At 30.4% G+C, this 10,528-nt stretch overlaps 1 protein-coding gene across 3 annotated transcripts; it reads right to left on the reverse strand.

Annotated features, from left to right (window-relative positions):
- Window positions 1-7,091: 7,091 nt before the first annotated feature.
- Window positions 7,092-10,528, reverse strand: LOC7462795 (uncharacterized). 3 transcript variants are annotated; one of them, XM_024597764.1, is made up of 8 exons: window positions 10,054-10,528; window positions 9,641-9,922; window positions 9,304-9,363; window positions 8,990-9,199; window positions 8,581-8,699; window positions 8,387-8,514; window positions 7,854-7,978; window positions 7,092-7,773 (listed from the first exon to the last, which is right to left on the reverse strand). In XM_024597764.1, the coding sequence occupies exons 1-8, from the start codon at window positions 10,267-10,269 to the stop codon at window positions 7,612-7,614; spliced, it is 1,302 nt and encodes a 433-aa protein (XP_024453532.1). In that variant the 5' UTR covers window positions 10,270-10,528; the 3' UTR covers window positions 7,092-7,611. The 3 variants fall into 3 exon arrangements, with proteins under 3 accessions (XP_024453532.1, XP_002303930.1, XP_024453533.1); XM_002303894.4 differs by having other exon boundaries at window positions 8,417-8,514; window positions 10,054-10,523; XM_024597765.2 differs by having other exon boundaries at window positions 9,641-9,958; window positions 10,054-10,202.

The raw sequence follows: 10,528 nt of genomic DNA on the forward strand, positions 1-10,528 counted from the left end.
AAATAACTTTTTTTAGCAAGGAATCATTGCCCTGGAACCAAAGTTATTTGATCCAACAGTACAATCCCTGTCGCGGGTTCGGAAATTTTGACAGTGAGTTCAAAATGATGTTTGTTTGAAATTTAATTTTTTTATTTAAATTTATTTTTTTATATTTTTAAATTGTTTAAAATAAATTTTAAAATAATAATAATAAATATTATTTTAATATATTTCTAAAAAAAAACACTTTAAAACATAATCACTATCAAACTCTTAAAAAAACTGTTATTAATCTAAATTAATTCATAAAACAATATTGTTTTGATGATATTTTTAAATAATAAAATATTATTCTAAATAAAAATTAAAAAAAATAAAGTTGACCACAGAGTTTAATTCTGATTTAACCGGTCAATTAAATCACTAGGTCACTTTAATTTAACTGAACCAGTATCAATATTAATTATTAAAAAAAAAAAAAAAAAAACTCACCTCAACCAAGGCTTCTTATCACATATCATCGAACCTACACTAGTAAAATCCGGTTTAACTATGTTTTAAAAGAAAATGAAATGAAGATGTCAGAGTCTCATTTCAGGTGTTTTTAGAATTGTGGTAGCAGTGCCGATTTAAAGTGTTTTTCACTTAGAAATATATCAAAATAACTTTCATTTTAAGCAAAAACTTTAATTAAAATTTGAGGGAACGCGATTTACATCACGTTTCCAAACACACCCTTACATCACTGAGCATCATATAAATAATTTTCTTTTCAAGTATTAGTTTTTAATATGGGCCATTGCGGGTGTTTTGCTGTAGATTGGGTTAATTTCTTTATAGTGTAAAAAACAATGCTAAAGTGTTGTTATTGTATTTTAAAAAACAAAAAAAAATCAACGACTCAAGAAAATTAAAAAAACAATGATTATCAAACCTCGTGAATCAAACTGTATATTGATGAAATTGGGGGAAATTGATGAAAAATAAGGTATTAGAAAACAAAGTATCAGCAAAACCAAGTAAGGTTGTCAAAAACCGCAAATAATATCAGGTAGTCATGATAATCCAATAGAAGGGAAACATATAAAAAAACAAAGTTTAATTTTCAAAATAATTGAATTTTGAATGACAAAATAAAAATAAATAAATAATTGACTTCTAAAAAAACTTGGCTCACCCAAAAAAACCTCTTACCTGGATCATGAGATATGGATAACTTAATTGAAAAGAAAACTGAAAAAAGTAACGAAGTTTATTTTTTACAATAAACAACTTCAAATGATATAACTGCGAAAGAAAATAACATCAACTTATATTAACTTTTCAAACTCATAACCTTAGATAGTAACTAAACTGGAAGTACCGCATCTAAAAGACAACTATTTAAAAACTTGGCTTGACTCGTGTTCCAGGTGACCATTAGCTTAGATCAACCAAAGTTTCAAAAGAAATAGGGGGAGAATTGATCCAATGTAATACAGTAAAAAATCCAAGTTGACAAATGTTTCGGTTAACTCAGGGAAAATCCAGTCGAAAATCATTTGCTATTTACCTATTTTATTTTTAAAAAATTATATAATTTTGATTTTTTTACAAAACAAAACGAATTGGTTGACTCGTGTTAACTCAAGCCAACCCACTCGACCTATGACCCCATATTGTCCTAGATTGACTACTGGGAGGGCCCAGAAACAATAGGAAAAACTAAAGAGACCAAATTACAGTAAATGAAATGTTGGATGATAAAATAAAAAAAAAAATCAAATTATAAAAAATAGCATTTAAGAGAATAAGAATTTCATTTGAAAAAAAAATTCAGAGGATAAATTAAAATTTTGAATTGAATGACAGAATTAGAAAAAAAAATTTCAAATTGACAAATAATTGAAAATAAAAAATAAAAATCAAGAGAATAAGGACCAATTTTTTAAAAAATAAAAAGTCAATATCATGGATCTAATGATGAAATTGAAAACAAATTAAAATTTGATAAAAAGGTTACAAATCAAAATTATAAATCAAAACATTGAGGGTCAGACCTTAAATATATAAAAAATATTGAAATGAAGGGCAAAATTGAAAAGAAAAATCAAATTAACAAAAGAATTAAAAAAAAAACACAAACAAAGAAAACTAATTTCTAACGAACTCAGTGATGATGGAAAAAAATTTTAAAAATAATTAAAAATGACCAAAGTTAACCCGATTCAACTTTCAGAATTTGTAACACAAATCATAAGGCCGGATTGTAGTGTAAAAGGCAAACTCGAAAAAATAATAATGTAAAATTCCAGACCAACCAAAATAATCAGGGATAAACTTGAAAAAATAAATTAAAAAAATGATTTAAAAAATGTAGATTTCTAAATAAAGATAACCAAATTTGACACAAAAAGAAAATAAAACCAAATCATAAGGGATGGAATTGAAAAACAATTTCAATTAAGAAAAGAATAAGAAAAACTATAAATAACAATAAAAAGAATGAGGATCATATTTGATATAAAAATAAAATGTCAAGGGATGAAATCCAAAAAAAAAATTAATTTAATAAAGGATTCAAAACAAACAACACATCACAATTAAAAGAATGAAGACCACATCAAATATAAAAACAAAGTGTGAAGGGATTAAATTGAAAAAACAATTAACTTAATATATGATCCAAAACCAATCACATTGCAATTAAAAGAACGAGGACCAAACCTTATATACAAATAAAGCATAAAATGATAAAATTAGAAAAAAATTAACTCAATAAATGATTCAAGACCAAATACATTGCAATTAAAAGAATGATGACCTAATTTAACTTAACAAATAAATAGTTAGACTTTCTTGTTTTTTTTTTTTTTGCAATGGCTAGCATGGTTTTCTAAATCAAGAGAGGGAAAAGAGGAAGGAAAGGAAAAACTCATTGCCGGAGTTCCTCTGCGTGCCGTCGGAGAACACTTGCCTCACCATCTTGACGAGGGTGGTGAGGCGCATCAAAAGCAGTATTGGAAGGCGATATTTAGTGCTGTGTGGGCGCTGCACATGCCACCTAAAAGGCATGGAAACGTTCGTAACACTCGCCAACCGCTTTTAAATTTTAATTTATATATTAAAATATCAAATTATCCCTAACTACATATGAGAATTAAAAAAACAAAAAACCTAAAATGGCCTTGTATCCATTGTAAAAAGAGTTTATTTTTTAGAGATATTTATGTAATTGACATGAAAAAAATATGAAAAACCCGAAAAACTCCTGAACCAAAGAGAATTTTTTTTAAGGGTCATTTAATAATTATACTGTTAAAAAGCATGAAATTACTTATTAATATATATTTTTAATGTAATTACTAATAGGACTATGAAAAAATCATATATATCTAAAACCAAGCTTACCACTAAAGATAAAATAGTAATTTTCTTGTAGATTGCACGTTCACAATACATGCTAAAACACTGGTATGTTTTAGTTTTAGTTTTTAAATACATACATACGTATACATACACATACATACATATATACATACATACATACATATATACATACATATATATATATATATATATATTTATGAAACTAAAATAGGAGAGCTTAATTTCCTCTTCTTTTAACCAATCCACCGAATTGTAGAAACAATAATTCCCTGTTAATTTGAAGACTACGGAACATAAAAGTTGAGTCATACTTATCCTATCTGTAATGATGCTTCTTTAAATTATTTACACGTGGCATTTTGGGAATGGTGGGATGGTGGCCGTGCCTAGTATAGATACTAGAAGAGGCTTACGTGAGGCTATGATGAAGTGATCACCACATAATGGTTATAGGGATGCTGTACGGAATTCCTAGCATCTTGCAGGATAGCGAGTAGTCATTCCAAGATTGAAAGTAAATAATGCCCGTTTCTTAGTTTATTTTTGGAACATGGAAGTTTGTAACATGGTTTTTATAGAAAGTGAATATATGAAGAGTTAATTTATTAAAATAAATTAAAAAATATTTTTTAATGTTTTATTATTTTTTTAAAAATAAATTAAAAAATAATTTATTATTTTTTATAAATTTATTAAAAGAATTGAGACCAAATAAGACAAGTAAAAAAAAAGTTAAAGGAGGATAAAATTAAAAAAAATTATTTCATAAATTATTTCAAATAAAATGTACAGTAATAAAAATAATAAAGACTAAATCTGACATATAAAAATTAAAATGAGATGAAATTAAAAAATAATAATTTTATAAATTATATCAAATAAAATATATTACAATTAAAATAATGAGAACCAAATCTAATAAAAAAAATTTCATTCAAGAAAAGAATAAGAGAAAAACAAATAATAATAAAAAGAATAAAAACCAAAATTGGTATAAAAACCAAACCAAATCAGATTATAAATGATGAAATTGAAAAAAAATTAGAATAAAATATATAGCAATAAAAAAATTAAGAGTCAAATTTAATATAATTAACAGATAACAAGATATTTTTGAATTTCTTGTAATTTTTAGAAAGTGTTTTTCATCCAGAATAAAAGGTAAATATTTTCTAAAAATCAATCTAAATTTTTCTTTACTTGAAAACTATTTTTCATTGAATAACTTTCCTAATAATAAATAAATTTATGAAAGTTTAGAAAGTAATTAAAAAAAAATTATTTTTCATAAAACAAATAAGGTTTAGAAAAATCACAATGGTTTTGTTTTATGATTTTTTCATAATTAAATACCGACATGCACTTTAAGGACTAAATTAGAGTCTAAAATAAATTAACGTAGAGTCTAAAATAGTTTGAATTAAAAAAAAATAAGAATTATTTGACTTGACTTGGCACTAAACCTCGATCAATGATAAGGTAAATCCTGGCCCTCAACTCATGTCTTTTCTAAAACAATTTGATTAAAATAATATTATTATAATATCTTTTAAAAATTTAATTTAAATTAATTTTTCAAACTCGTGAATGGATACGCTTCATGAATCGTATCTTGTAACTACAGTTAAGGCATGAAAATCACAGAAGAAAAAAATTCTTTTAAACAGCTTAAATCAATATAAAATATATATCTTTAAAATTGTTTAAACGTGAGATTAATCCTGATGAAATAGCAAAATATTTCAACGCAAAAACACACATAATTGAATTAAGTGTTTGGCATTGTTTTTAGGAATTATTTTTTTATTTTTTATTTAAATTAATATATTTTTAAATTATTTTGATATACTGATGTCAAAATTAATTTTTTTAAAATAAAAATTTTATTTTAATTTTTTAAAATAAAAAACATGTAACTGCTGTTATATTTTTAAATATTTTTTTAAAAATAGAGTTTTTTTATTTTTTATTTTTGTCTGTAACAATATAGGCCAAGGTGGTAGGCATAGAAGCACTATAGAAGAGGTTTCCCACTTTCCCTAACGTCTAGAAGAAGACTCCTGCAATTATAGGAGAGGGTGTGGACCTAGCAACCTACCTAGTCTAGGAAACCATTTTAGAGTCTAAAAAAGCCTATTATATTTCTGGCTCCACCACAGATATATATATATATATATATATATATATATATATATAGAGAGAGAGAGAGAGAGAGAGAGAGGCACTATACAACGACGTAGCATAGCATTGTAGGTATCATGTCAATGGATATGAATGAATGTTTACTTTTATTTTTTGGACTTTGGGGTGCGCACTGCATCATTACTGTGATCTTCAAGTGCTTCCTTCACTGCTTTCCTCCTTTAATGGATGTCTATCGGATATTCTTTGAATTTTGCTCCCTTTTTTTCTGTGGTTGTGGACTCTTTTTCCAGATGAAAATCATTTTTAAGGAAAAAAAAAAAACATTTGAGCTTCAATTCCAGGGGTGGCAATGATTAGGGGTGTTGATTATCAGTATTAGATTTAGAAACTATTTTAGATTCGTTTTAAAAATTCATTTTATTTTAAAAAATATTAATTTATTATTTTTTAATAATTTTAATATATTAATTTTTTTAAAAAAACATAAAAAATTATTTTAATATATTTACACGTGCATCTAAATCTATTATTCATATTAGGTTCCAAAATAAAAAAATTTGTTTGTTTAGATACTTGAATAAAGAGTTTGTTTGAAATTGTGGTTATAATTACTATTTAAAATGTTTTTTATTTGATAATATATTAAAATAATATTTTTTTAATTTTTTAAAAATTATTTTTCACATAGTGCAAAAAATAAAAAAAAATTTAAATTTTTTTTAAAATATTTTTAAAACGTAAAAACAAACATGGCCTTAACCTGTTATTTATAAACAAAATATATCTTCATCCACCCATAATGAAACCATAAATGATATTTAAATTTTAAATCCATGCATAAAATTATAAAAATACTTCATGAATCATTAGATAAAATTAAAAAATATATATTAAAAAATAAAATTACAGTTTCAACTCCATGAGATAAAAAATAAAGGTTAAAAAATCGAGTGAAAATCAGCTCGGGTAATAATATATTGATTAAACTTCTCACCCATTTCCGTACTCAGCTCCGACAAAATGAACTGGGTTTTATCTATCTCTGGGTTAAATTGGATTAGAATCCAATCCAACTAGATCAGATGATATCGGACAGCTAGCAATGGGGGCGTGGCTTGGTTGCTATTGTATGGCCCAGATCATATGGAAGCATGGACGACGGATGAAGGAATCTCCTTCGGCGTTGATGTGAGCTAGGTCAAATCCTTTCTGGATCTTCTCCTCTACTCCACTTTCTTTGATTGTACGTCGTTGTTTTGAAAGAAAGAAAAAACCGGGTTTTTTCTCTGTTATGGCAGGCCAAGACCCAAATCAGAGGGTCACCGAGTTCATCCACCGTGCTAGGCGGGTCGTATAACTAGGCCACAAACAATTCATTTCAGCTGATAAGTTTCGAGTTCGGATGCAACACAACCGAACAGGCTTTTTCTGAATTTAAATCCAATAATTTAGATTTTAAAAACATGTTGCAAGGAGGAAGAAAAGGATTCTAATCGCATGAAAAACATGCATGATGTATTATTAGCCATTGCCAATCATTATATTACAGGAGTGTCTACTTTTGAAAGAGACAGCGCCTGGTAACCATACGCGTATAATTCAAGTCAAATTTATATATTATATCTGCATGTGCAGAAGAGCACTAGAAGCCAAATTACAAGCGGGGACTACAAACAAGAGGCACCATACATTTAAATTTATATATCATGCTCGGTTTCTCTATCAAGTGCTCTTCATCAGTATACAATGCATGTTAGTGGCACTGTGGCTAGCTAGATCTTTTGTAATATTCAGATGAGTTGAAAGCTACCTCCTTCAAAAATGTAATCTGTTCCCAGTTTGATTGGTGAGCTGAACCTCCCTCATGAGAGCCAGAGCAGAGAAATTGAGGCCCAAGTTGAAAGTTGAAACACCAGCTTAGAAATTCGGTTGTCTAAGGTTCCGAGGGTGCTTGTCGTGTAATAAGCAATGTAGACCTTTGTTAAATTCCCTTCTCCTCGTGGACATGCAGAAACAAATCTAACAAACCAATGTTTTCCTAGCTCATATTTGCTTGCTGTGTGTGCTGGAATTTGCTGCTTTGCTGCCTTGCTGTCTGATATGAGGCTCTAGCCTCTAGGATGGTTCAGAGTTATTTCGAAGAAAAGTTCCAGAATGCGAGGGCTTGCTCCAACCTTCCTCCATTGAAATGAGGTTAAGGCGCATCATCAATTTCTCCCCAGCCTCGTCCTCCAAGCTGCTTAATTCATTGGATGCTTGCTTTTGTAAGGAAGAACCCTGCAATGCCAATTCAATTAGGTTATTATGTATTTTTTTAAGAGATTAATATCCGATGGTATCACACATAGAAATCATACCTTTCTGTCCTGATACAACTTGAGATAATGCAGGGATTGCTCATAAAGTCCACAGTGGTAAAGAAGAACACTGTAATCTCTTAATTCCTTGGGATCAAATTCCAGGAGTATTAGACGCTCACATGCTGCAACAAAAGCAACAAATTCCTCATGGATACAGGTATAAAAGTTGTGGAGAGGATCTTTCTCTGTGTTTAATTATGTGAGAGACAACATTGCACAAGTATGAACCAGAACCACCTAAAAAAACCTTCATCCTTACTGAATAAATGATTGATAATTGAACAAATATTGCGCTACCATGCACCAGAATCAACGAGAATCCAATGCAAAATCATAGTAAGGATTCACCTTCATCTTTACTGAATAAAATGATACCAAGGACCAGAATCAATCGGAATCCAATGCAAAATCATAACAAGGACTCACGTGAAAGCATGCCCAACAAGCAAAAAATGAGCACAAGCCAAACACCTCAAGTCCCAGTTCCCTTCTAGCTGGGACATCGATGGTAAAAAGGAAAAAGAATTTACCAAGAATAACACCATCGTATACATGCGTACCAGATAATGCAAGCCTTAAGTCCCCCAAATGCAAACTGGTCAAAGTGCCACGGTCCAACCTACGGTGACTGGACTTTGCAGATTCAAGCTGAAAGCCACTACAATAAACAGAAATTTCAAATCTTGGATACCTTTCTTAAGCATGCATACACTATAGGCAATACCTTTCTTCAACAACGTTTGATCTATCAGTACAAAGGACTGCATGCACAGCCCTCAAGAATAAACTCTTAGTCTGATCATGTCGAAAGGGCCAGAAAGCCTCCTTTACATTTTTCAAAATCTGCACAAATGGCACAATCCAAAGACAAAAAAAAAAATCAAGCTAGGAATGCCAAATATATAAAATGAAGCAGGAACACTCATACATAACCTGATGTACTCAAGACATTCACCAAAATAAAAGGCGCAGAAACACATCACATGTCCTACCTCAAATTAACAGCATATGAAAGAAACTGCTGGAAACAAACCCATTCAAGATTAACAGTATGACATTGTATTAGGCTCTGCAATGACAACGGTGGCTCAATTATATGCTCTCCCGTGACAACAGAAAATCACACAACTCACCTCCTCCAACAGAGTTTGCACTGTCAATATGTGTGGATGATCAGACTCTGCACTTTTCTGCTTATGATAGCCCCTTGGAAGACCATACCGGTCGTGTGGGAAGAAAATCTCACAATCAAAGTCCAAAAGGCTCCAAAATCGAAGCACTTTCAGGATTTCAGAGTATATAAGTGCAAGCATATAAGCGGAACCTGATTGATATGTCAAAACCTGCTCAATATATTAAAATTAAAACAAAGTTCAAACCCTTTCCAGTAGATAACACTGTCTAGCAGCAAATCTGAAACTAAAAGCTAGAAGGCGAAATTCCGTACAGCATGAAGATACAAAGGATGTGGCTCCAATCTACTTATCACATTGCTCCTTTGGAAATCCTGATTAGAAGAACCACATCGCATAAATCCATAGTTCAATAGCACTAAAGGGCAGGAAATTAACTTAAAAAATGAAACCAACAAATCTATTCCAAAAATTATTTCTTTAAGTTACAAGCAGTGGGGTTTCTATGGCTTCCTTTGGACAGCAACAACTAGTCCTCCACTGCTTGTAGCTGGCCACGCCTAGTAACACCAGCTCTTGTATTGAAATCGGGCTCAATCAGACCACAAGGAAAAAAAATAGTTCTACAACAAATTAGTTGTCTTTCCTTACCTTTTCGACATACAAGAATTTGTACAAACTATCCAAAAGGGCCTCTGGCGATGCCCTCAAAACCTTACCGCTTCTACAAAACTCCATGGTAAGATCAAACAGTCTTTCAATAAAAGGATCCACAGGGAGAGCAAGTGAAGACTGTGACATGAGAGCAAAATCCTCAGCTGATATATAAATAGCTGTTTTCGCCAAATCAACACGTCTGTTGATGCTAATGCTAACTTCCCTCTCAATACGTGATAACCCTTTAATTTGTGACATGAAATTTTGCCTTGCTTCCTACATAATCAACAGTTGATCATCTCAGAACTCTCACTGGATTAAAAAACAAAAAAAATGGGTTCTTAAATTTGAACAAAGTTATATCGAGGATGAAATCAAAAGGGATTGATGATGATGATGATGATTACTCTGGCATGAGTGGTGTCGACTCCAGAAGAATCCAAGGCATCATGCAAAGCAAACTTGAAGTCAGGTGTTACTGGTGGAGGAAGTTCTGATCCTCCTCCGCGGCAGACCACTCGACAAGGAGGAGGATGGAAGGATTGGTATTTTGAATACTTTGAAGGAGAAGGAGAGGAGTTGAGCCATGGGTATGATGATACAATTGCAACTGCTGAAGCCATGGTTTTGGGTTAACTACCTTCCTTTCTTGAGAGGGATAAGACAGAGATTATAGGGAGGGATATAACTGCTAGGGTAACTAAATAGTGGTTTTTACTCTCTTAGCGGGCCATTTCAATTATTCACGTTCATTCTTATCTCACTTTCCCATAAATTTTCCATCACTTTCTATAGAAAATCCCAGCTGAAGATTCTGACTTCACCATGTACTTCCAGGCAAGAGGACTCACATTAAAAAGTAAAAACACTTTGATTCTTTTT

The sequence above is a fragment of the Populus trichocarpa genome, chromosome 3 (assembly GCF_000002775.5).
Source record: "Populus trichocarpa isolate Nisqually-1 chromosome 3, P.trichocarpa_v4.1, whole genome shotgun sequence".
Taxonomy (NCBI): domain Eukaryota; kingdom Viridiplantae; phylum Streptophyta; class Magnoliopsida; order Malpighiales; family Salicaceae; genus Populus; species Populus trichocarpa.